At 38.8% G+C, this 27204-nt stretch overlaps 2 protein-coding genes across 5 annotated transcripts in view; both read right to left on the reverse strand.

Moving 5' to 3' along the window:
- Window positions 1-281: 281 nt before the first annotated feature.
- ndfip2 (Nedd4 family interacting protein 2) lies at window positions 282-7511 on the reverse strand. Its single transcript, XM_055059656.1, has 8 exons — window positions 7276-7511; window positions 3732-3933; window positions 3395-3525; window positions 2821-2908; window positions 2605-2729; window positions 2448-2514; window positions 2260-2365; window positions 282-2145 (listed from the first exon to the last, which is right to left on the reverse strand). The coding sequence occupies exons 1-7, from the start codon at window positions 7300-7302 to the stop codon at window positions 2262-2264; spliced, it is 744 nt and encodes a 247-aa protein (XP_054915631.1). The 5' UTR covers window positions 7303-7511; the 3' UTR covers window positions 282-2145; window positions 2260-2261.
- An 8755-nt stretch (window positions 7512-16266) lies between these two features.
- The window catches only part of LOC129379087 (gamma-aminobutyric acid receptor subunit beta-3-like), a 49711-nt gene continuing 38773 nt past the window's right edge, over window positions 16267-27204 (reverse strand). For 2 of the 4 annotated variants that reach the window (XM_055059666.1, XM_055059668.1), the window contains 3 exons: window positions 24028-24275; window positions 23631-23699; window positions 16267-20781 (listed from right to left, as the gene is read on the reverse strand). In XM_055059666.1, coding sequence (XP_054915641.1) covers window positions 20410-20781; window positions 23631-23699; window positions 24028-24275 — 689 coding nt within the window. In that variant the 3' untranslated portion in view covers window positions 16267-20409. The remainder of the gene's footprint in view (window positions 20782-23630; window positions 23700-24027; window positions 24276-27204) is intronic. The other 2 variants (XM_055059667.1, XM_055059669.1) reach the window with 1 other exon arrangement.

Here is a 27204-nt window from a genome sequence, read left to right on the forward strand (position 1 = left end):
TTGGGTAAGACACCAAGTGGAGACATCTTGTTTTACTCATCAGGAAGAGAGGTTGGCCATTGTGGGGAATATTTAAGAAATACAGAAGCTTGGATTTGACTTACAAGACAATGATTCCCTCAGTCGCCAGAAAATGTCGTCTGTGTTCAAAAAGATCAGCAACACACATCAGAAACTTCTCCCCAGAACCAAAGTATGAATGTCTATGAGTTTGACTGGAAAAACATAATATAAAAAGGTGCAGTGACTTTCAGACCTGTACAAACATAATTAAACACATATGAGTGGCAGGCTTTTGAACTTTATTGGCATTTTGTTTTTTTTTGCAAGAGCTGTCATTTTATTTCCAGTTATAGTAAATGCATACCAACTGCTTGAGATGATTTTCTGAGTCTCGCCTCAGAGAAATAACACCCCTTACTTACCATATTTACAAAGACAAACATGGATTTGCAGATTAATCCTAACGTTACCCAGCCAAACTAGTTCAGGAGGGTAAATCATGCAGTACAGCTCGAATTCACTGAAAGACCTTGATATTGCTGAAGGAGGCTGGATGAAGATATGATCTGTCAATTTTTGAAAACAAAATAATAATAATAAAAAAAAAAGGTTTGGCAATTCTCAAGCTGTCACAGTTTAGGTTAAAAGCAATGAAACAAGACATATAAATATTATTTTTGACAAATAAGTGCAAAAGGCAGATGATTAAGAATTCCAGTTTAAAAAAAAAAAAAAAGCTCGGATGGCTAAGATCAATGTATGTTTTCTACCCCCACATCAAGTTTAGGAGATTCACAAATCTCAGAACTTCAAAGTGCAAATATTATAAAACGGCATAAGCTTGTATATACACGTTTCATTTAATAACAAAAAAAATAAAATAAAAACTTTATTCTCTTCTAATGAGGTTCCGTTTCATCTTCTCAGGCTCCAGTCAAACCCGACCGAACGCCAACCCTCGCCGTCACGCTCCTGGATCACCTCAACTCCTGCTGCTGTTCTTTTATTTAACAAAGCCGCGCCTCGTCTCCACTCCAAACAGGAAAGAAAAAGTTATTAACACCCAAACCGAATCTAGAAGCGCGATCCGTCTGCGTCTCGCAGAACAAGTCAGCTCGGCGTTTCTTCGCGAAGTTCTGGTTCTTTTAATTGGACCGGCCTGCGGTGGTTAAACGAATCGACTAAATCTACTTTAATAACGCACAACCTTACAGCCACGATAACTAAAATTCATTACATCTAAATTGCATAAGACTGTCGCCCTCCAAAGAGCGTTTTTGAAATAAAACCAACAGGGGGAAAAAAAAGCAAAGCACTGTGTGTGTGAACACACTTCCCCATCCACAGCACCAGAACGAGGGGTTGCAGCTGACCTGATGAGACCTTGTGCAGCTTCAAACACTGTTTTATCCAAAAATAGACGTCATTGATTAGCTCTTTTTATCTTACATGTTCTCAAGAATAAAAGTATGGACGACTTCAGACAAAAAGAGTGTTTTGAAGCATAAGAGTTGAGATTAACTTGGCGTATGCTGTGAAATCAAGTCCTAAAGCTTTGGAACTTGAATCTACTTTAAAGTGAAGAAAACTGTTTATCCAAACGGAGGTTTGTTCTCGTTACAGGTGGTGCATTCCGGGCTCCACATTTCTGGATTGGTTTTTCTGTAAAGCAATGCTACGTCACAGTTAAAGTAAGACTAGTTCAGGCTGTTTGACACCCACCTTTTCTGTGGACAACAGAGGTACGGAAAAAAGGAACTCTTGTTAACACTGAATATGCAAAACTAAATTGTTAGATTGAATTCGTTTGAATAAACTCCTTCATTTTTGCGAGATTGTTTTCACCATTGTGCTTTGTGAAACACGACGAGTAAGCCCGACAAAAGCCAAAAAAAACAAAAATTTAAAAAAAGGCGGATTTGGAGGAGAGAATGAAAATTCATCTTTTTTTTTTTTGGGCTCAGTTCAGAAGCGCAGACTTTCTTTAGGGTGGGTCGAATTGTTCTAGAAAAGATGGATTAAACCAGTAACATTTCTTCATTCCTTCCCTGCTTCCTCTTGTTTCTGTCGGGCTCCTCTGTCAGGTCATGCGAGGGCGAGGGAAGGAACTGCGCTGGAAAGGAATGCTGGCGGCGTGGAAACCTGGAGGAAGAGAGCACCACAAACACATCAGTCCTGTAGTTTGTCTTTTAATCCAGCAGAGGGCGCACTTTAGTCAAACAAAAGTGGCAGGTTTGCTTTTTCTTCTGAGCTTACTTTCAGTATAGGAAGAAAAGGCGTGTTCTGTGCGATGTGGCCATGTTTTCTGACATGTTGCGTACTTTTAGGTAGTTCACAAATCCTCTGAAGAACAGCAGGAGGCCTGAATAGAGAAGATTTGTTAGTGTCTTTTCTTAACCTGCTTTTTCACCGTTACCCTCGACTGAGACGATGAAAATACTGACCTAGCAACAGGAAGATCCACCAGAGCCAGTACTGGCCGTTAAAGTAGCCAGTGAAGTAGTCTGAGAACTGTACAAACCGAGAAAAGTTCAAAACACATTCGACAACCTCCCGAAAAAAAAAAAATAATAATAAAACCTTATTTTGAATTTAACACACCCTGACGATGAGGATCCACTTAATGAGCGAGAGGCCGAAGCCACAGATGGCACCGTAGCGTCCAGCGATGGTATTGGTCAGACAGAACGACAGACAGAAGCCAATCCAGTTGAAGAGAAAGGCCACTGGAGGCATAAACACATCATTGGTGCTCTTTTGTGGCAAACAGTTTAGGGTTTTTTTTTGTTTGTTTGTTCGTTTCCATGGAAAACTCACTGAAGAAGGCCAACATGAAGATCCCGTCATTCCCGACTCTGAGCTGATCAGCGTCGCTGAAGTCGTCTCTTGGGGGGAAGTCATCGTCCTTTTGGAAACAAACAAACAAAATTTAAAAATTCAGGCAAATGGGAGAGAAAATTTGACACAGAAAGTGCCCCCACTAAAAAAAAAATTTAAAAAAATCAATACATGCATTGCAAAACATGTTTGCCCTTCTTCACCGTCTTTGCCCCCATTTCAGTCTGCTGACACGACACAGTTTTATTGAAACTGTGTCTGTCAGGGATGTGGTGTTTAACTTGATATCGTTACTTCCTAAAATAATATCCTGTATGACAGAATATTGTTTTAAGTAACATTTCAAGAACAGTGGCATAAAATGACACAAATAAAGTCAGTTGTATGAAAGTCATTAAATTGTGAGAAAAAAAGTCATGATATTACAAGACTTAGTATGTAGTATGGCTTAATAATGTTGTAATCATGAACTTTGTGGAAAAAGAAAAAAAAAGTCTTGTTTGCAGTTCGTCTTAGTTCGAGGAATGTTTCCCTCAAATATCTTGCTTGTTACCCGGGGCAACACCTCCAGGGCGGAGGCCGCCAGCGCGGCTGCTTTAGCCTTCTCTGCTTCATCATAGGTTGGCAGTGACGTGGCGACACTGTAGGGTGGAGGAACGGGGAAGTCGCCTTGGAAGCTGGATTCTGTGAAAACAGCAGACGACAAGAAGCCTGGGTTGATGAAAACAGAGGGAAGAGCCTGAAACCACAATAAAGTGGTGAGGCAATGTAAGAAATTGCAGTGACTCAACGGTCAGAAAACCGCAAAAAATTAGACCCTCTGTAAGCTGAAAACACACAACCTGGGAAGACATTTAGAGAAGCTCTAAAATAGAATGGAAAAGCGGTACCAGGTGCCGCGGCGGTCGCCCCCAGGTCGATGGAGGCGTACGGAGGCGGGGGCGCATCAGCCTCCCCCGCTGAGGGGGCCGGAGCCGCGCTGGCCTCAGACTCCCTCTGGTCCGGGCCGGACGCGTCGGCTCTGGCTGATGCAGAGGTGCAGGGCTGCTGCTCTACGCTGGAAGTCTCTGAAGAATCTTCCTCATTGTGCAACTGCAAAAGAAAACCAGGTTATAGAGTTGCCGGTGCGAGTCCATCATCTGATCATCTGCAGCTGCTCCAGATGACCCTCGCTCTTCGCCAGGATGCTTGGTGGACTTAGCAGCGCAGCACCAGATAGTATTTTAGCAACAACACGGGACTGTTTTTAACTCGTCGGCAACCGCCTGGAGGCAATAATTTGGTTTTTACATACAGAGCTGAATCAGGTTATTGTTCTAAACTTTGGCTCTTATAAACACCCTGATCCTAACATCCTGTTATAGACTTGTGGCTGCGGTTGGGGTCATCGCCCTGCTGAACGACCCGGTTCTGAATGCTCACTCCCACAAAACTAAATGTTTTTTTCTTATTATTGTTTACTTTGAAATTATATCGTGTTTATATTAACTCTGTATATCCATGAGTTCTACTAAGCTGCAAGTGGCCATGGCTGTGGCTTCAAAACAAACTCCATTTTTTATTGAAATAAAAACGCAAATATTTGTCTACTGTGCTGTTATTATTTTTCACTTCTACCTGCTCAACAACAAACAATTTTTTAAAATAAAATCAGTATAACTGCCAAATCCAATAAACAAAAAGTGTGTCAGTGTTTTGTCATTTAAATACATATATAAAATAAAATTAAATTTAAAAAATTGGGCAGAATCCATTGTTTTCTGCTTTGTTGGATAACTGACATTCAGGGGCTGAACAACATCATGTCAAAGGCCACAAATGGCCCTCGGGCCACACTTTGGACAACCCTGGTCTAGATATTCTGTTTCCAGGCACTTAAATTTATTATTCTTTTTGTGAATGACATTACAGTGAAATACATTATACTTCCTTTTAACACAACCAAGTCTGACTGTCTTTTTAACTCAAATACTCATTTTAAAATATGAAATAAAAGCTTTGTTTCCATTTTAAACACTTTGTACATGTTTAGGCAACATCTTTTTACAAAAATACAAAAAAAACAAAAAACAAATGAGTTACAGAACAGAATGTTCATCTCCAGAAATGCAGGTACGACGGAAACTGAACCGCATGAAGTTAATCAGTGAATGAAGCTTGCTTCTGCATCCAAGAGTCGTCTGCTGACTTAAGTCTATTAATTTTCTGTCAGAGTTGAGAGCCAAACACCTTCTGAAATTACAGAGAGGCGACCGGGGCGTTATGGGAATCTGGAAGGTCAACAACCAGGAGGGAGATTACCAAACTACTCTAGAGAGGAAAAGGTTTCTGCTCCACAAGAGGCTAAAGATTATCATTGCTGTCGGTCGACTCACATCTGGCTTTGAGGACGTCATTTCAAGCCGCAGATAATCGCAAAACAAACTGCTGACATAAACCAAAGATTAACTAGAAGGGCGCTCAGGGAGCAAAGACCTGAGCCAAGGCCAGCGCCCTCTCCACCGCCCGCGTCCCGTCTCCTCCGTCGCCAGTGAATCAAGCCGACACACACATCTACCTCTTGCTGTCGCTGCGCCGGAAAAATGAAAGCGGCCGAACCGGTCCGGCCTGTCGAGTCTTCAAATTCCTACATCAAGTGAAACCTCAGAGAGTTCTGGGAACTCTTTAAGTTGTCACTCTAAGTGCTGAAGTTTCAACCACAATCTTGATGGTGTGACAGGAAAAACAATTAAAGAGGTGAATTCTCCATTTTGAAGTTTTTCCACAAAGTAACAAATGGCAGGCCTGTGGTTTACCACCTCTGCATATTGGGGAAGCACCATTTTTATCGCAGCTGTGACTAATATCCGAGCAGCTTTTAAAAGAAATGCAGTCGTGTTGAAAAAACCATGATTTACTTCTTCCGTGAGTAAATACGTAGAGATATTTATTTTCAGACATAGTTCCATTAATCGGCGAGTGAATGATCGGCCAACGTCTGGCCAGGAATCAAGGACAAAGCCTTATGTTGGGAGGAGGGGCTGGAGGGGTTACATAAGATATTAAACAGCATAGCCACAAGCCTCCTCATGTGTCTAAAACCAACTGAAACCAAACAAATACTTAACAGGAGGGACGGGATGTGGTGGGGAGTACAAGTGAACCCCAACAAAGCACAATCTGACCAGCGTTTCTGTTGCGTTATTACTGGAATATGAGAGGCTGTTGCAACCCCCTGGCTTTGTTTGGTCATGAAACGTTAGAGCGAGTCCTCGCTGCAGGGGTCACACCGGAATCTGCAAGGATTATCAGTCCAAACACCCACATGCACGGCTGCAGGTATCGGGACACGAAAACAAAACGTGTCCGTTTGACATTTGAAATCTCCTCCGAGGGCTTAGTTCACTGCTTTTAGTTGGAGTTCCAGCTCCAATAATGAGTGCATAATTATTACCTCTGTGGAAGTGCATATTAGAGATATCAACTGTAAAGTTAGTTGATATCAAGTGCATTTTCTGCATAGTAGCTTTTGCAGCTTTGTTTCCATTCTTATTTGCAAACTCCAAAAAAGATTCAATTAAGTTGCTACATCTTGTGAATATATTAAGCAACAACTTGAACTTGTTGCAATTCACTTCCACTAAAAGCTGTGCTTTTAAGTATCTGATCTTAGCCTTTGTTGGGCGAGTAATCGCTTTGTGAGCTTCAAACTTCACAGCAAAATAAAAAATAAAACTGCCTGATCGGTGCATTTCTTGCTGCATTTTCACATCTGCACTGTGTAATTTCAAAGCAAGATACTGCGGTTAACAAGGTAGACCTCATTTAAAGTGATACTAGGGCACCTAAGCAAAGGTTTTGAAATAACCTGGTTACCCTCACCTCACTTTTTTTTTAATGAAAGTAGAAGGGAACTGAAAAATAACCCTGTGCCTTATCAAATAGTTCTCCGTGGTTCGTAGCACACAACGCGTTTCCCATTTTAAGATCTTATCGCCTCTTCTCGGAAGCTTCAGAAATGACATTTTAGCTAGCATGCTAACGAATTGGAATCCTAAACCGCAAAGCTAACTTTGAGATAGATAGATACATAGCTCCGTGTTTTAACAATAAACACAAATAACTAAACATCACGTTACATTTTTAAGAAACGTATCAAAGCTCTTTAGATATATCCAGTTAATTTTAGGTGGCAAAGTGGGGAACGTTAGTCTCGAAAATGCGGAAATGGTTTGTTAAAGACTAGCTAAAACTGTTTCTTTCGACAGTTTGAAACAAATTATGTCAAAAGTACAATATTTTCGAGGATATAGGACGTCGAAGCGCTGTTAGAAGCGTTTAGAAAAGGATAACATGCCGTTATCCATTTTATGCTGTATTTTCCGCAAGGCCTTGTTTGTTGTTAGGCCGATTTAATCCAACTGTTTTGATCGGATGTCGCTGCGAACAACTCACCACTTGGTAACGGCTCGCTGGGTCCATCCCGACGTGGTTCAGCTGGCGAGGAAACCAGCTCAGTAAACAAAGAGGGGAGTCTGACCTGCCTTTACTCAGGCGGTTTCCGTCACCGAGAGAGATTTGGGTCTGAAGAAATGCGAGAGAAGCTGGAAGGAGTGCGAGAAATGGCTGCACCCTCGACGCACTCGCTTGGAAAAATACTCCTGTCAGTAGTGCGTCAAGCTGCCAGAGGCAGTCACTGTTCGATGTAACAACATCCGGTTTGGTGTTTCAAAATAAAACATTAAATTGCAAAAGTAGTGATTCAGTTCAAAAGCTATATATTTTTTATTATCATACAGAAATGCTGTTTAATGTGCCTTCAGGGACATAAGACAAAAAATAATTGCATAAACACTTTACGAGAAGTTAGATTTTGATGTTTTATCACTAAAGTTTACAGAAATAAAGTGAGTATATCACAATGTTGTAATAAAACTATTTACATTTTATATATTCCCTGCAGGAACACACAACATAGCAGTTTTAACAGCTTGTTGTTTAGTGTGGGGTTTCTCAGACCTGAGCCTGACCTGTTTTATGCATGTAGTGTAACATTTTCAAAAATACGTCAATAAAATCATTATACCCGCACAGGCGTCTGGGGGTCTGTAATAATGCACGCGACTCTTTCATGCAGCAATTAACAAGTGTGCTCGTTAATTAGCTTCCGTCTACATAATAAGAGCGAAAAAAACATGTTTTTTTTTTCACGGAACACTTTCAATAAATTATGGTGAGTGGGCGGAGGACCCTCTGGCCAAAAATAACATATTTGCGGAACCACCATAATGTAAGAACGATGCTGTTACACTTACAGAATGAAGCTCATCAGCTGCAGGTGCGACACCTGGAATATGACCTGTTACTGAAAATGCGCAGGTTTCTCCTGTAACCATGTGACGTGGGGTCTTCGGAAGGTTTCCACAGTGTTTTGGCAGCATATGAACAGCACTGGTGAATGTGTATGCTTTTTAAAAATGTATTTTAACAACAATGACTTAAGAAGTCAGGTTCAGCTCACAATTGATTCTAGTATAATTTCATTGTAGAAAAACGTTTTGGAAGGAAAAATCATTAACATTATTGTCCTTATTATTATTATTTTGAAGGAAATTCACCCGAACGCTTGTTCGACTCCAGTGAACTTACCGCTTGAGGTTTTGATGACGGATTTCCGCAGAGCAATGACGTCAACACTGGAAAAATATTTAGCAAAACCGAAACCAGCAGGTGGAGCCAAAGTTCTGTCTCGCCTCTCAGCTGCTGTGATAACTTTTCCACAATACCTGCTGTGATGAGATTTATATATAACATTTTTGTCAACCACTGCATAGTTATTTGCATAAAAAATGTAGATGCGTTCAGATCTAATTTAAAGTTATATGATGGCCCTCTTTTCTTTGGATGGTGGAAACATGAAGAAAGGTTGAAACTTCACAAATGAGAAAGCTTTTAATCGTGACTCTTTTGTATTTAAATTAATTATTTGCAATGCTGTTCACTGAGATCAGAAGCTATTTGAATTTTTCACTAAATTCAACACCCACACAGAAGGAAAAGCCGGTGCAGGACTCCTTATGGTGTAAATTATTGCATTCATAAAGACCAAAGATTTCATACAGTTTGCTCAAACAGGTCTTTAAGAACAATGTGAACAGTTTAGAAAAATGCAACATGCTCATATGTTGATACCCTCAACGTCCGGGTTTGTTTCTTTACCCCGTCTGAAATGTTATTCTGTCATGTGTTGCTGCTTCTGGGATAATCCTGGATCAGCATTGCAGTGGATCAGCACATAATGGAACCTTTATAAATTGAAATGCTCAAGTTTAAAGGGTGAACACTGAAAAGCTTGAGAAACAATCTAAGGCATGTGTTTTTACCACACTGTCCATCCTGAAAGTACTTTGAGAACAACAGCTAAATAACAAGCAAAGGACAGGATGGAGAAAAATACAAGTTGGTCCCACCACTAATGCATTTCTTAGATGTCGTCTTTATTATCTTTAACCTGGGTGACTCACTCACTTTGCTGCATTGCTGTTAAATTCACCCTTTAAAGATCTAAAATACAGCCAGCTCTTTCCACTCCTATCTTTCCTATCTATCGCATTAATGCTCTCACCCCTCCTCCTTCAGTCTGAGAACAAGCTGGATGAAGTCGCCCTATGCACAGTGAGGTATCGATAAAAGGCTCTTCTTGAATCAAACATTAATCCCATTCACTAAGAAAGGGATTAGTGTAGTACATATTTCAGTTAAGCGGGTCTTGCTGAGTCGGAAAGCGACAAAGGAAGAGAAAGAGGCAAGAAAAAATACATAAGAATGAAAAACAAAGTTTCTCCCATCTTGTGGTGTTTTACCCTTTTGGGAGCAATTAGGATTCCACAATCTTGCCTCAACTGCTGGACAGCAGCAGGGAAGCTCAGTAGTTAAAAGAACGTGAAGTCATTTGGCCAGCTGCTTGTAAAATACCTCTTTTACAGCCAATAATGGCACCTCGAGACATCCATCACTGACACCACATGCACACCCTCTTCCCACGCGCACACAGCTCACAATTGGGAGGCTGTTACTTGGCAACATCGTTTCAAGGTAAATAGGTGCTATAAAAAGGTGTTATATAAAGAAACAGTGGGTGTCTGTTGGATGGTGGAGCTTTTTAGCGAGGCAGACTCATTCTTCTACTATTAAAGCTTGACTCGGTTTGACTGGAAGGCGAGGGTTTGGCTCGAGGAGACATAGTCGTTTTGCAAGGTTCACTAGGTAGCAAATGTGTGTTAGGCAAATTTGCACCCTATTGTTTGGGATTATGGAGTGAAATTAAGGCAGTGCAGAAGTTGGATTTTGATTTTCCAGTTTATGATTTATCCAATCCCAATATAGGCTTCAGGGATACAAATGCAAGCAACGAGTGGAAGCTTCACTATAAACCTGTGAGATTTCAACATAATCTCACAGTGTGAAAGTTTCTTTCACAACTGACACACCTGCTGCATAATGGATCTTTGTACATTTATAACTGCACCTTTGCACCATGTGAGCAAACATCCAGGCTTTCAACTCTGCTTGGGATTTTCTTTGGGTTGCCATTTTATTGGTCTTTCATTACTTGATTTTTTGAATCATGTAAGTTGAAGCAGAGAAAGATTGCTGATCAGCTAAACTATCCATCCATCCATTTTCTAGTGGGGAATGTTTTGGGCGAGAGGCAGGGTACACCCTGGACAGGTTGCCAATCTGTTGCAGATTAGCTAAACTAATTGAAAACAAATAAATCTTAACCATCCTATGACTTGAATTCTATAATAAAGCAAAAATTAAGCTATCAATTTTGTGTATTTTCTGGAGATTATCTTAAACTCCAAAGTTTTGTGTTTGGGAATGCCATGACTAACGTATGAGACCTTTTTGAAAAAAACAAACTCACCTTATAATCGTTGAAGCGTCTGCAGCAAGCTGATTTGCAATAATGGCAGTAGCAAAGTATGTGACCTATTAAATCAGTCCAATTTAATTGAGTGGTGCTTATTTTTCCAGCAATCAAGCAGTAATTTTCAGATTAACTGCTGTGCAGCACAATCAAATCCAGTTGATCGCAAACTGGTAATTGGTTCAAATTTATCTACAAGAAAACCCATCGAAAAAGAATAGAGAATTTAAAAGATATAATGTACACCAACAACTTAGTCCTGCAAGATATATTGAGGCTGATTTTGTGATTGCAAAATACTCCTTCCAAGAAAGCTGCTTTCTTGAAATAAAGACTCCACTTAAATTCATTTTAGGATGATAAAACCATCATGATGACTGTTGAGTAAATGATAATAGTTAAATGTAATGTCACAAACTGATACTGAGGAACGCAACAGAAATGTGAAATTAATACAAACTCTGGTTGAAATCATCCCATTTATGGGACAAAATGTGAACTTTCTCTAACTAAACGTGTAATTATAGCAGCTACGGCTCCCTCTTTTAAATAAGCAACACCATGAGAAATTGGCAGCCGCTAATTAGCAGGAAATGTAAAGACAGACAATTAGTCACGGCACACGCCTCTCTTTGTGTCTGCAGATGATTGTGTGGGTGTGTGAATGTGGATTTGGGAAGACGGTGCAGTTTCTGCAAGCTGCAAGTGCTTGAGTTGTCCAGCAGGGAGCAGAATAGACAAAGTTATTTCATTTTTCGGGTTTTTGTCAACTGAAACTGCATCACCAGCCTGTCTTTAATTAATTTCAGCCTAAATATGGCTTACTGAGATGTAAGGTGTGAGGTATAAACTCCTCAAGAAATCCAACTGAAACTGTAAAGAAGTGAGGATAGTTTTTTTATCCAAGGACTTGAACCATGATGATAAAACAGAGTTGTTAACCTTTTCGCTGACATTTAAAGCAAAAATACGTATGCGTCAGACTCTCCTGGAACTGATCGAAGTGCTCTTGTCATTTGCAAAAGAGGGGCTGGGGGTAAAGCTCACCATTGGTTGGACTGGATTATTTCTACAGTACAGAATAACAGGAGAATAAATATTTTAAAAAAAGGCTGTGATAAGAAATGTTCTCTTTACTATAAAATCTATTTGTTCAACACACCTTGAGATTTCAAGGCATTTTTTTTATCGGTGGATTGATGGACTGAGAGGCAGTGCTGCAGCAAGGTTTAAATTATTCCACTGCATCTGGCAGAGCTGGTCATTATTGGCAGAGCAGGAAGTTTGTGTAACGACTGAAACCGGAGCGTTAGAGTGCTGCAATCAAATACAGTTTGATTCAGTGAGACTTGAATCTTTGGAATAAATTAAGCAAAGATATTAACGTCTAGTGTTTTGTTTCCTAATTATAGAGTTTTCAAACTGTTAGACAGTTTTCTTTAAATATGTAGAATATGAACGGCATTAAGTTTTTAACTCTGAATTGGTTTTCCTCAAATCCCCACTTATTTCCTGTTACCCATAAACAAATGTCTCCAGATTTTGCAGAAAAACCTAAGATTTTGTGTTTTATATTCCAACATATTTGTATCTGCATCTTTGTCGAACATAAACTTGCTTAGCCAAATCTAACATCCATGCCTGATTATTTTTTAAATCAAAATTAAGTATTTTTTGTCTCATGGGACAAATGCATCGCCTTGTGACAATACTTTTCTCAATTGATCATATCTGTGTTAATCTTTCCTAATAAACAGCTACTGCAAAGCTTGCATGTGATACTTTGCAATTCATGTTTAATTCAATTAGCTGAACAAACGCTAATGCAGCAACACAGTCATGTCCAATTAAACCCAACATTAATCAGGCTTATATTGCCACTGCTAATGTGGAGCGAGGCTGTTTCAAAACTTCCACGGCATTGTGACAAAACAAAACTGCATTGTAATCACCACATTGAGAGCAAGTCAGTATTCTCTTTAATCTGTCTCCAAAGAGCTTGTGTTTTTTCTTCTTCTTAGCAATTATTGCAGTGAGGAAATGCAAGTGGAGACATGAGTGACTTGTTTCTGGGTCATATATAATAAGGTGTCTTATTCTCTGCAGAAATGAACAATCAGGGAATAGCCCTTTAAATTTTTAATGACTTGTTCCTCTTCGAAAAAAAGGTAATATTTTGTCCAGATTCACTGCACGACATTTGATCTGTGGAAATATTGATTTTTACAGGAAGTTAGCCTTACAAACTAAAATGCAGGTTATAATGCATGCAATAAATGAAATAATAAGCAGCAGGGTGTATTAGGATGAGTGAAATAGAAAATAAATTTCTGTTGCTGCTGTATATTGAGCTCATAAAACAGAAATGTTGAATCAAAAACTGCATGGAAGAGTCAATATATTCCCCCTCGTCTCAGAGACTGAAACAGACTTTCTTTCTCTCTTTCTTCCTTTCTCCATCAATCCCTCCTCACTCCTACTCTCTCCCACGCTCCCTCCATCCCTCACCATGCTGCCGTCGAATTAGAAGAAAGTATGTCACTTTGAAGGCGGGAGGGAGAAGGGAAGTAAAGAAGACATCAGAAAGAATTCATTCAGCAAGCGAGTTTCTCAGCGAGGAACACAGGGCTGAGTCGGCGCCGCCTCGTGAGTCTTCAGCGCTCTGGAGCGGTCTTTTCGGGTCAGCCACAGTGGTTAAAAGTTACCTGGGTCTATCTGGTTAATACACCCAGAAAAATGCGTTGATTAGGATCCTGCCACTTATTTCCAAACAACTTGATTATGTCATCTAACCATGTTTAGTTTTTAAACTAAAAATTTTGTGTATGATGAGATGACCGACTCAAAGCTGCTGTTGCTATGCGACTGGCCAGAGTGCAGCACAGCTACTTTAAATCTTAAAATGTTGTAGGAAACCAGACAACTTTGACATGCATGCTAAATATTCAAAACATCTCAATGTTGTGCTGGGGGAAATTTCCTGAATAAACTGCTGTGAAAAAGATTTTCCAGTTATCCTGAGTTTGGCCAGAGATTCTCACGGTAGAGAACAGAATAATTGGTGACATCACATACAGCAGACCACCATAATAGAGTCCAGATCTTTCCTGACCAAACAGTACCACAAAGGCTGTTTGGTCAGGATGTGCAGAATTGTATAAAACATTTCTCTATCCTTTGTTCAGCGTTATTTGCCACATTACCAGCTGCTGTGACCTAATTTTTTTCCTCTCTGGTGCTAAAAATTTGATAGAATCTGTCTAATTCCTGGCAAGCAATAAGAAGAGTAACAAACCAATAACCACAGAGCTTCAGAGCACCTCGTGTGCCTGGCTTCGCTCTCCCTCAGGTCATACAGGCGCTCCTGAAAATCAGCAAACCTTTTGAGACTGAATCCTAAAATGAAGCCCGTCGTTTCTATAATTTTTCAGCAACACATCCCTGTGCTTTTACAGCTTTTGAAGCAATTGGAGAACTAGCAGAGTGTCTAATGATATCTCACGTGCTTTGCCTCATATGTAGAAACATCAAGATCAATAAAATCAGAGTGAATGATGGGAGACAAAGAGCTTATAAAACAAACAATTTCTTTTGTCTAGATGACCTTTGGTTGACTTGGTTTACTGCCCCTCCCGAGTGTTTTTTTATTAGTGCCACGGCATCTCGCTCGCTAGGGGTCATCAATCACAACATCCAAGGCAGCCTCTCCACAACCACCATGCCCTGGAGGAATAGTCTCTTTAAACTGCTTGGATGAACTGAATTCCTTCATTCATCTGTGGGCAGGTCTTCATAAACTCTTGAGGGGATCCATCTTTACCAACACAGCAAAAGCAACTGACAAAGAAGAAGAGTAGGAGTGTTTTTTGTTTTTTTTATCCTCTCAGTGTGCCAGATGATCTGGGGACATCATGTAGTGTATTAGAGATAATTTGACTATATTATAAATCTCAACTTTGGATCATTTCCAGCAAGAACAGTTTGTACTGGAAGAAGTTTGGAAACAGAAAAAATATTGCCTGAATTTGCTTTGATAAACCTTTCAAATCCTTCAACATCCTTCTGAAAAAATGTACACTGGTTTACAAATGTGTTAATATTCCTAAAAACAATTCTTCATTTTGTCATTGGATAGCTACAAAAAATGCTTTTTGGTAGTATATAGTTGTGAAGTAGAAGGAGGTTGTTAAAAAAATAATTAGCTTGCATTAGTATCCCCAAATAACACCCAGAGCAATCAATGGTGTTCAGAAGTCAGCTAATCTAGTAAATGTGTAATTTCATTACACTAGTGTGTTTAAAATGAAGAAGCGCAACAGACAAGTCAGAGGTAGAGCTGGGGAGAAGCAAGGTTATAAAACATTATTTGCATGTAGACAAAACAATTTCTATTTTATATGCAAAACACTTTGTGCATAGAAAACCAAGACTGCATATCCAGTAAAATCAAGACTTAAACCCTAATGAAATTTTGTGGCAAGACTTTAAAAATGCTGTTGTGTCCTCCTCAACTGCTGGATGTGCAAAGATGGTCGTGACACTCCCCAAACAACTCCCGCCTTTAACTGCAGGCTAAAGACTGAAAGGCTGTTCTACAGTAAATTACCCTTTATATAAATCGTACTTGGGTTCAGTTGGTAAAAACACTTTTCCAAGACTCTTCAATTAAAAGATGTCTTTCTACAAATCAGTCTGGGATCCAACCAGACTATTTTTCTGTGTCTGACCCTCTTGTTCTGCTCCCACACAACTGCTGAGCAAAGAATTCGCTCATCTTTACTTTCATGATAAACAGCGTTGTACATCATCAGGCTGGACCTTGAATATACATTACACACTCCTGAGATTTAGAAATCTATCAAGACATACCTGCTGTAGAAAGCCAGGGTCAGCATTTTCCAATATCTCTTGGAATTAATATTGTTAAAAAAAATAAGATGCATCTTCCACATTCCCTGTGGGGCTGTGGCCACGAGTCACTCAAGAGGCATACATCTAAGTCAATTGAATTTGTACAAATTCAATTGACTTCCACTCAATTTTCCCAGTGGTTTTGCAGTTCCAGCTGTTTTGACAATTTGTTAAAAAACAGAAGTTTACAGAACTGTTTTGTGAAAGTTATTTGCTATTTTTCATCCCACCTGGCCTAGTCATGAAACTAGATGCATACATTTTGTTGTGGTTTTATTTTATAGTCTGTACATGTGTGCAGTTGTCAGTAGATACAATCAAAAATAGCTTGGTGTTAGTCCCCTTGGTGGCCCTGACCTCCTTTGAATGGCCTAATTATAACCATTAGCTTTAAAACTGAAGATTTTCTTTTGTAAATATACCTTTCTCTCTGTAGTGGCAGCATGGTGTTTGTGCCATTTCTTTCCTTCTTCATTTTGCACCAGCAAACTTTCTTTTCTCAGCAGGTTAGTAGGAAATGCAGATGCAATCTATCAGTTTTCAAAAAGTGTAAGAACTTACACAAAAATAGCCAAAACAAATTGTACAATGTTTGCAGCAGAAGCAATTTTACTGAGTTACTTCCCAATTATTTCTTGTTCATTGGCATGTCGAGAAACATAAAACGTTCATATTCTAACAGTCAATAATAACCTCCATATTTTTTTTTTCTTATCCAGAATTTATTTCACCATGGAACTACTGTCGCCTTACACACAGTCCCTCCGGTTTACATTCATGAACCTTTTCTTATTCACATCAAATATCTTTCAAATGGGATTTGCCAAGTTCATCAAAGTAAAGTGTCTTGAACTGTCATTGAGACGATTTGTTAGATACCAACTAAACTTTAGTTGTGCTGATTTCAGATTCCGTAAACATATTTTTTGCGAGGATTCCTTTAACTTACACAGTCTGGCATTGTATTGTCATTTTATACAGTATAGGCAGATAGTTAATGGCGTCTCATGCATGCTCGCAATACCAAATGCACAGGTACAATGTATATCATTTATTTCATGGTATAACATGGTACTCTATTGAAAAAGGAGAAACATACAGATATACAGTATAAATCTAAGCCTACATACAGTTTGTGGCAGCACAGAACATTTCACATTCCATTATGGGACCAAAGCCATACAACAACTTGAAATGTGTGATGGCTGTTTATCTTTTTTACTTTTTTTTGTTTTTTTATTATTATTATATATTTTTTTTCTTATTATTGTAGGCTCACGTGGCAGAGTAATCTCTAAAACGAGCAGTTGGCAGCTGTTGTCAGCGAGATTGCAAAAAAAGATCTTCTGGAAGTCGCTTCAAGTTAAGAGATGCTGCATGCATAATAAACAAGTCTCTGGAGTGGAGTTTATAAAGTCACAATTTCACTTTGTATGTTGATGAATTTAGAACTCATACAATAACTCATTTTTAAATCTCAACACACAACCCAATAGCAGTAGTTTAAATAGAAGAAGCCTTTTTGCCTGGAAGATCATTTTTTCCGACATGGAGAGCAAAATTGTTTAACTTTGTTTTCCCAGAATGAAGACTGAAATCTCTTCGGACTAATTAATTCTAGGAATTTGACAACCTTGGACATAAAAAGGGATTTGTGCCATAAAACAGTCAATAATCTTCTTTTTCTGTGTGTTCGTACAGTAAGTATCAAATTTAAGAGGTAGCCGGGTCTCATACAAAGTCTACTGACGCTTTTCGCAAATAAACCGGACTCTATTGGAATGCAATCTGGTAAGTTGAGAAGCAAAGCTTTTGTGTGACTCCTTGCGGTCTAAAAATGTTCTTAAAAGTGTTGTCTGGTCAAATCGATGCAAAAAATGAAAAACTCCTTTTGACTAATTACGTCATTGGTATGTGTTCTTCCTATACTCCCTCTACACAGTAGAAAATGTAACTCTTATACAGTCATTTAGGGCCCAGAAATCAAATTGCATTTGTGCTGTGACAATCCAAGTACTATACATTCAGTTGTTTGTCATATTCGAAACTGTACATGTTACAATTATTTTTTCTTTGTGCCCAAACTCTCTGTTCTCAAGTATTTTTGTGTTTTCTCATCATCACGTATTCTCATACATGCACAAAGCGAATGTATGAACAGGAATGCTGTGAACGTGCACAACCAGGTTGTAACTGATTGCTTTGTGACCCTTTGTGGAATTTTACACAGTTGGTCAGAAAGAATCAAGACAGGGGAGCCATTTTTAGCCACAAAACTATTACAAGCTGACATTTTGTCCAGAGCTCAGCAAGCAGCACAGAAAACAAATGGCGTACAGAAACTTTTCAAACTTGACATTTCCGTGACTATTTTTCTCATCCAACACATGCAGAACTCGCTCCTGCCCTCATTTTTGCTAATCACTTGTGATGTCAGAAGGGGTGGGTTACATTCTAATGGAGAAATGATGACCATGGCTCATTATCCTCTCCCTGAAGAATGGATCTGATACATTCAATGCTAGTATGTGCTTAAAATCCCCCGACAGACTGGTTATCACGGGCGATCTTCATGTTCTGTGAAATCCATTGGCCTCACTTAGCAAAAGAAATGCAAAACTCGCTTTTCAGTACATACAGTGACTGGAGTGGAACCTCAGCATGGGCGGATGATACAGTGGCGTGCCACACCTTCTGGTAGAGATGTGTGCAATCTGTTTTTGCAGTTTCCTCATTTTATAGTAATAACTTTACAAAAATCCAATCTTTAACTAGAGTACATTTACACAGTGTGCAAATCTGGTCGTTTCCGCTCTGCCATTTCTTACAGACCATGTGTCGATATGTACTTGCAAAGTCGATGTCTTGTACCAGCTTGGTATAAGTAGATGATAATGAAATGGTTTGTTTACAAGTCCTGAAAAGTAAAAGAACAGGACAGAATAGAGGCTTCAAAAAGTGAATAGACTTGAATACTTTGTTTGGTAAGAATGTTTGGGACTTTCAGTGGGTCTGTGGTCCAGTTAAATCATAATTCCATAAACACACAAATATGAGTCAATTCCAAGTCAATCTGGCGAGATCACAAGAACATCACAGGTATTGTGTGCTTTCAGAGTGTTCAGCTAGGCTGGTGGAACTAAAGAGTCGTGGCTTATAGCACCTGCAGCAGTCATTTAAATGCGTTAAGATTTTCAAGGAGATTGTTCCAATGAGTGCAAAGGCACACCTTACTCCATATATTATCTGTATCAAATTCTGCACAGTGTTCGTACATAACACAAACACTATTAAATCTTGTGGTTCCGCTGCTCCGGATGCACTTACAGACAGAAAACTGGCCAAAGATGCTTGTGCAATTTTAAAATTAGCAGTAACAAGAAGGGTAGCAACTGATTTTGGTAAAATGAAAAAAACTATTTAGATCTCCACAGATGTACTCGTTTTATAGGCTGCTTTTTTTTTTCAAGTTCTACTGTGAAATGTTGATACGACAACAAAATATGCATTTATTTTTAAGTGTTTTTAAAGATGTTTACAAAGCTTTCAGTATTTGTGAAGGACGCTTGAAGTTAGGAATGTATTCATAGTGCTCAGACATGCTCCAAAATGGATAAGATGCTTGACCTGTGACATTAATCTCCATCTCTCCCCATGAAATAATCTGACTATTCGGAGTCAGTGACAATCACAAAATTATTATTTTCATTTTTGGGTTGAACACATAGTGTATGTATAGACATATATACACACCTATGTACAAAAAATTAAGCAATTCCACCATACTGTCACAATAAAAGAACTGTTCTTCAATAAAACAACGTAGGTTAGGAAATCAAATAAATACCTGAAGACAAGGAGTACAAAAATATCATAATATTTTATGGGTTAAACAGTAACTATTTTGCCCAATAGGGCCATTGGCAGTTGTTTCAAATAGAAAATAAAAAGCGCTTTGCGAAGAAGTATTGAAAATCTGAGTGCAATTTTGTCATGCAGTCACAAAGTTTTGCTGTGAAATTGGAAAAAACGGCAGTTTTATTCATAAATTGTGCTTCTTTTTTTTTTTTTTGTCCCCATCAAACTCAAAAATTGAGAACCTGAGACAAAAATCATCCTGAAGAAAGGATTAAAATGATTTTGCTTACCAGATCAACGCACAATAAATTGTATTCAAGAATATTATAAACACTATAAATGCACGATATTCTGTTTCTGTAAGAGTTTTGCCGGTTCAACAATGTCTGAGTACATTAAAAATGCATAGCATACCACTTTTAATGGATTTATTGTAGATATTGCCTGCACCCGATCAACTTTCAGTTAAAAAATCTTCTCTTTACTGCTTTTGCATTGACTTTTAAAATAATGTTATGTTTTTAAAAGTTGCTGGCTTTGTATTTTGATATTTACACGTTATCAATAAGGGTGAAGATTGGGAAAAAAAACTGTCACAAATCCAAATTACAGTACATACTTTTTAAAATAAGAAGACCTCAGCGCTCGGGATTCAAAGACTCCAAGTATATATATATATATATATATTAAAAAAAGTATTTCAATGAGAAATTGGTCCAAAACTTAGTAGTCTCTGTTAGGTCAGTTTTCTCTTTTATCTTGCTGTGTTGCAGTCTTTGACTCAACAGATTCCATCACGTATAAAAGCAAGAGAGAAAAAAAACGAAATGAACGAATGAAATGAAAGTCAAAGTCAAACAACGACAAACACCAAAAAACAGATCTGATCAGACATAGTAGAGCCAGTAGATGAGGTTGAACAGCGAGAAAACGGACGGGAAGATGATGCGAGACCAGCGGTCAATGGCGTTCACGTCTGTCAGGTCGGGGATTTTAATTTTGAGCTGGGAGGACCGCCTCCGTAGTCGGCTCCGCTTCATCTGGGCAGAGCGGTCCAGAGAGTGGCGGCTGGTCGAGCGTGGCCCTACCCCACCGCTCTGCTTGCGGTATTGGATGTTTGACGACGCCGAGCTGTCCAACTGAACCATGGACTGAGAGTTTCTAATGTCTGCCACGCTGGTGGTGATCTCACCTCCTGCAACTTCATTGTGGATCTCTAAGGTTGTCAGTAGGACGTTTCCATGACCATGCGGTTCCGCCTGAATGGATGAAGAAGAGACGAAATGTTAGAATAATGGATAGAAATACCTAAACTTTTAAGAGAGTTACTGATTTGTCAACCTGGTGGAGTCCCACAAACATTTGAGAAGGCTTGACATGCCGAGTCAGATCTGGGTTGGATCACATTCACACCAGAAGCAACTACTCAAGTTTATGTGGGATCAAAACCGACTTGGATTGATGTGATTGCTTCTTTTACATTTTCAGATGTAAAATGTAGCATTTATAACTTCAGGTGTTGCTGGAGTCTTCACCTTTTTAGATCTTTGATCCTCTCCATGCACCTTGGGAGTTGAAGTTGTCAGAAATCTTCTAGACAACACCCTGAGACACCAGCTATGTTACTCATATAGTTTTCAAATGAATGTGTCTGTTTCTTCACTGCCTCTGAGACTAAAAATGCTCAATTCTGTCGTACCAAAACCACACTAGCAGGCTGCGACAACATTGAAATTAACCTTAAAATCTCAAACGACTAAGACTCTAAATTAAAGCAGTTCTTCTGAAGCAATTGTTGCTTGTGTTTTTAGCACAAGACTCTGTGATTGTAGCTATACTGTGTGCATGCACAAAGTAGGCCACATTATAGTTATAAACTCCAGGAATTTCTGCTCGACACAAGAAAAAGTGAAAATACCCAAGTTAGAGTGGACAGAATGTTACCAATATGGAGAAAAGAGAGGCAAAAATTATTCAGTGGTGACCTAATTTACTCGAGTCTTAATGATACTCGGTGCGGATAACAACATCAGTTTCCCTTTGGAGTTTGCTGTGCAGGTATGCTATGCTATTTATAGAAAACTTAAGGGAATGACAAATAACTCTTACTTGGCTTCTTTTGTTACCTTACAAAACTACCCAAGTGAGCATAATCTCCTGTGATGCTCCAAAGGCAATTACTGTTTTATAACTTAATTTGCATAAATTAGAAAATTGCTGCATATCCAATGAATCTTTCAATAAGAATTTCTGAACATCAAGGTAAAACCAAAGAGTATTCAAATTTTTTCTCCTCAGAAATATTTTTTAAAGCTATATTTTATAGTGTAAAATTTTTTTTATTCAGTTTTTATTGTTTATTTGCATTATTTTAATATTTTCAGTGTTGCTGCCATACAGTTTCCTAGTTGCTTCCCATGGATGTTTATTCACGACAAAACATTACCATTTAAGTTAAACCCACATCTGTTCTGTCTTTCAGTCAAACATTTTTTTTATAATTAAGCAATAACTTCACAATTAAACATTTTAAGCAGATTGTTACATCTTTGTCACATTTGCATTTCCCCAAAAAGCAAAAGTCTAAAATGAATCAACTAAATCCTAATTGCTTCATTTTACCCTCTTTCATTGCAAATACAGCAAAAAAAATAAAAGTCCAGTTTCTGAATAAGGTCTGTTGTACACTTTACTGCCACCTTGTGGTAGTGTTGCAAATACAGTTTAGTCCAGTTAAATCTCAATTTAATAAACTCTTAATTTGTTTCCTTTACAGACTATCTTAAAAACTAAAAAGTACTTTTCGTCCCATTTGAAAATATTGATAAAAATATAAGTTTCTAGCCAGGATAATTTTTATGTTACCATTAAGAAACAAACTGTGCTACCAGCGCACTTCCAATAAGTGCAAGGTACCCATCTTATGGGCTAACATCAGTAATTTCTTGATTGCTGTAATTACAACCTATAAATACATTCAAAACACACAAAAAATAGAACACAATGCATCATAATCCATGCCTATGATGGGCGTTCCACAAAACAGATCAACAGAAATGAAAAGTGCAAATTCAGGTCTTCATGCAAATGTAGCAGCTGGTGAAGTCCCACATTTTCATTAAAGTAAAAGAAAAAAATAAATTAATTAAAATCTTTTTAGTTGTTTAAAACTTACCCCACTCTGGACCAGTTTGCTCATGTGCTTCGCAACGTAACTATTATTGAAATAGAAAAGTCATAAGCAGGAGGCTCTTTGGCATTGTTGCAGTTTATTTCATTAGATGGTGTTTTACATTTTTTATTAAAAGCTATTAGGTGCAAGTTCTCCAATACATCTCCAATACATCTGCTAAATATGGTTTATTTCTTTATCAAAAGGACCATCATTATACTATGCAATGAGAGCAAGAAGCTAAATAAAAACTTTTGGGGAGCATTTTAAAAGCTTAAACATACATTTTACCCATATTATATAGTAAATGTTTCCCAAAAATGACTAAAAAGAACATTTGTTTGTTAAAATTGGTTCTTAAGTTACACAAATACAAAGACCAACCAAGTCTAAAAACTTCCTTCATGTTTATACCTCCAAAGCAACATCTTCTAAAGTACTTTCTTGAGGAAAAACAAACTCCTGTACAAGGTCATATTAAGAAAATTAATCTGGGACTGGCACCAGCCCATAAGGACGCTATGGGGTGTCTCTTATTGTGCATATATATCATTACCAAGAAAATCATCAGTAAAGAATTGCTTGATGAGGGACCTCTGCAGTGACTACCCAGTGGAAGTCAGACTGATTCACCATATCCTCACATGCGCCGTGATAGAAATGACTTTCACTGATGAGTTCAATGAGAAAGCCTATACAAACACATGCATTAACGGCATCGGACACACCAGTTCCCACAATGTAAGCATGAGCATCACTTCAGTGAATGTCATGGAGATGTCTGTCGTTGCTTGTTTTCTTTACATGGATATAGAGATATTTTGCACAGAGGCAAAAGACGGATATTAACCACATCCATGTTGGCTGATGGGCGATGGCGGAGTTGACTTGAGGATATTGAAGAGCCTCATTTAAAGAAAATCAAGAATAACTCACCGAGCGTGAGTGGCGAAGACCTTTAACCTGATTGGACCGCTTTAGGGATGCGGTCCTACTACCTGCCTCCTGAGGAGATGAAAATATTCAGCCACATCTGGGGACAAATGCCTGGAAATTGACTTTGCATGTGTCTTTGTGGATTTTTTTAATGAACACCAAGGATACTCAGCGATCATGAAAAACAGTTTAAATAATCAGGATGTTTATTTTTGCTGCTGATTGCTATATTTATGATCCTCTTTTCAATGTTGGTTATGGAAATTTCGAGGAACTTAAATGTCACTACCAAAATTACCCCAGTGAGCCGTTCCTAGTGCACAAATGCACAACTTTTTAAATGTTTACCCTCTGTGACCAATAATGCCAAGTGTGTCACGGTTTGAACCAAACTTACCCTTGCTGCGTCGTACTTGGCCGCTCGCTCATTGTTGGCCTTCTCTGCTTTCTCTGCCAACTTCTTCTGCATCTGAGGGCCCCTCCCGAAGAAGATGTAGTTGACAAAGGCGTACTCAAGAAGGGCCAGGAAGACCATGACAAAGCAGCCCATTAGGTACATGTCGATGGCCTTGACATATGGGATCTTGGGTAGCGTCTCCCTCAGGTGTGTGTTGATGGTGGTCATGGTCAGCACAGTGGTGATCCCTATGGTAAACAAGAAACAAATGTATTTCCCCCCCAAAAACTAACTAATTGACATTGAACTAATACGAATTCAAATCTGAATATTAAATCTGTAATAAGGTTCTAAGAAAAAAAAGATCATACTTTTCCAACCTTAAGCATGAATTTATGTAAGATATTTCTAACATTATTAGCCAGAAAAAGAAGGGATGGAAATAAGTCAGGGAGGAAAGATCCAGAGAAGGTACTTTACAAGGAAAGGAAAATTAAAATATTACACAAATAAGGAAAAAAGAGGTAGCAGACAAAGAAGGAAGAGACAAAGGAGGGATGGAAAGAAAGAAAATAAATATTTTCAATAATCCTTTTTCATTCTTATCTAGACAAGAAAATGACTGAAATCAGATTTTCTCCCTTTCCAAACTAAACAGGAAAAGTACAAACAACAGGCAATAAAACACCACCTTTCTATTATTTCAACTAAAAATAATTTTCTAAGTGCTTTCATCTTTGATCTTAGGCCACTTGCGTACACACAATGGAGGTGGGTGTTTCACTTCGGCTTCATTGAAATTCAAAGGTCTCCCTCAAAAACATCCCACTGCCCCTCGGTCATCCTGCAGAAATAACTCATTAAAATAGTGCTGCCTGTATCTACCTCCCAGCTCCTGCTAACCTTACCCTGTCAGGCTACAAAATGGCTCTCCACATATTTAGCACCGACACACGTGGAGAGTTTGCATGATAGGAGAAGATGCCTAAAAGTACACTTGGTTGACACAAATCCGCATTAGCCATCGCTCTGGAAAGGTCAAAATGCAGCAACAAGAAGCTGATATCAAACAGAAGATTTGCAGAAATTAGTTTTTCTTTCGCTTCGCAATTCTAAATTACTTTGTCTCATAAAATCCCAATAAAATAAAATTAATTTTGTAGTTTGAATGAAACAAAAAGTAAAAAACTAAACTCATCCAGTTCTGTGTCAATATCAACATTGTTCTACCCAATGAAAGTATCTTCCCTACTGCAAATATAAGACAACCGCATCTCCTGTACTTCATTTACTGATATTGAACATAAATGGAGTCTATCAGCAGCTCCTCTTCCCGAACAATACACAGACATCACTTTTAGTGTTTGGGTGTCATAAAGTACAGAGAGGAGACAGGGAATAGTCAGGGGGTTGGGAGGAATGAGCAAGATAGCTAAGGTCAATGTAGCTCTTAGTGAGATTTATTGGCACATTACAAGGTTAGCACCACACGCGCACACATATGTGTTAGTACGAGCGTGAGCGTACACATGCTCCATGTCTAAGCCACAATTGGACGGTGCCCTTTTTGTGCTTAACAACAGCCTTGTTCTTTATAGGTGTTCCCAATGCTGGGCCATTACTCTCTGTCCTTCGCTCCCTCCCTCTTTTCATCTTGTTGCTGCCTCCCTCAGTCTCCAATTGGACAATTTAATCAAGGGGCCGAGAGCCGGCGGGCCGAGCTGCTTTTCCATCACACCGCTGCCCTGTCCGTGGAAGAATTACGACTTCACAGCTCTTCTTTTTCCATCTTTTGTTTCCCTCATCGACAATTTTTCTCTTCTTCATTCCTCTCCGGATCTCCCCATCACTTAGTGGATGGCCTTACTCCGTCTACTTACATGTCCCCAAATCTCCTCTTTTTCTTTAACTGCTTGAACAAAGGCACTCAGCAATCAAATTTCCTCTAATCACAGACCAGTGTGCCATTAGCAGCACATCCCCACACTAACAAAGGAAGTTTCAAGTTGCATGCAATAAAGCAAGTAAATTGAAAATACTGGTTACTCAATACTTGAATTCATCACTTGCAGACAGAGTAGCTGGAAAGAAATTCTGCTCATGCTTAATGGCAGCTGTTGTCACCAACAAATTATAAAGTTTGAGGTGGTCTCCCTTCAAACAATTCAACTGTTTGCCTGCTGCCTGCTGGAATTGATTTCTCCTCCAATCATTGCTCTGCTCTTACCAGGAGACTGACAGACTTGAAGGAAGAGTCCACACCGGACACACACACACACACCCACACACCCACACACACACACACACATTCTTTTTTTTACTATCAAGGTACATACTGGAAGTTCACAGTAGTCCATCTAAGGACTGAGTGGAACTCCGGATCTCTCTCAGTTGTCTGGCCTTTAACTGCATATTGCTAGTATCCATTCACTCGCAAAATCAAAATCAGACTCTCCAAGGCAGACAATAATGACCGGATATTGCTTTAACGAAGGGAAGAGAAACAAACACTCACTTTCAAATAACAAACAGCGTTGGAAAGATATACAGAAAGGCAAGGCATCAGGGTAATGGATAGCACCATGCTTTTCAAAAAGCGATATGATGTGTTAAGGGTATTATTGCTCCATTATCCATCCATATTCATGTGATTGAAGATCCAAAGGAGCAATCAGTTCACATAGCTGCGTTGTTTATGTCCAGAGGTCAAGGTTTATTACATGACCTCCTGCTGACCAAAAACAAAACACAACAAACCAATATCATCAATCCAAGCATAGTTGTTCAGTTTCTCATCCAATGTTAAAGTGCTATCTGGTTTCTCATCTGACATTAAGTGATTCTCCTTGTCTTGCATGAAGATGAGTCACTGTTTGAGGTTTGGAGAAATCAGTGTAGAAATAAATATTACAAATTTTCAACTACAGTGAACGATTACTTCAGAATTAATCTCTTTAAGCTTATAAAAAACAAATGTTTGCTTGATGAACTTCTTGAAAAGAAAGACAGATCTTTGGAGAGCAAATCAATTTCAAAGAGGACCAAAATAATTGATCCACAGCTTCAAAAGTCTTTAGTGTTTTTTTTTTTTTTTGGCAGCTCACTAGGATGTCATCCCACCTGGATGGTTGTCAGTGTATTGTAGGAAAACACCATTGTACACTGTGGATTAATAAT

Source organism: Poeciliopsis prolifica, unplaced genomic scaffold, assembly GCF_027474105.1.
Source record: "Poeciliopsis prolifica strain line A6 unplaced genomic scaffold, Auburn_PproV2 SCAFFOLD055, whole genome shotgun sequence".
NCBI classification, from domain to species: Eukaryota; Metazoa; Chordata; class Actinopteri; order Cyprinodontiformes; family Poeciliidae; genus Poeciliopsis; species Poeciliopsis prolifica.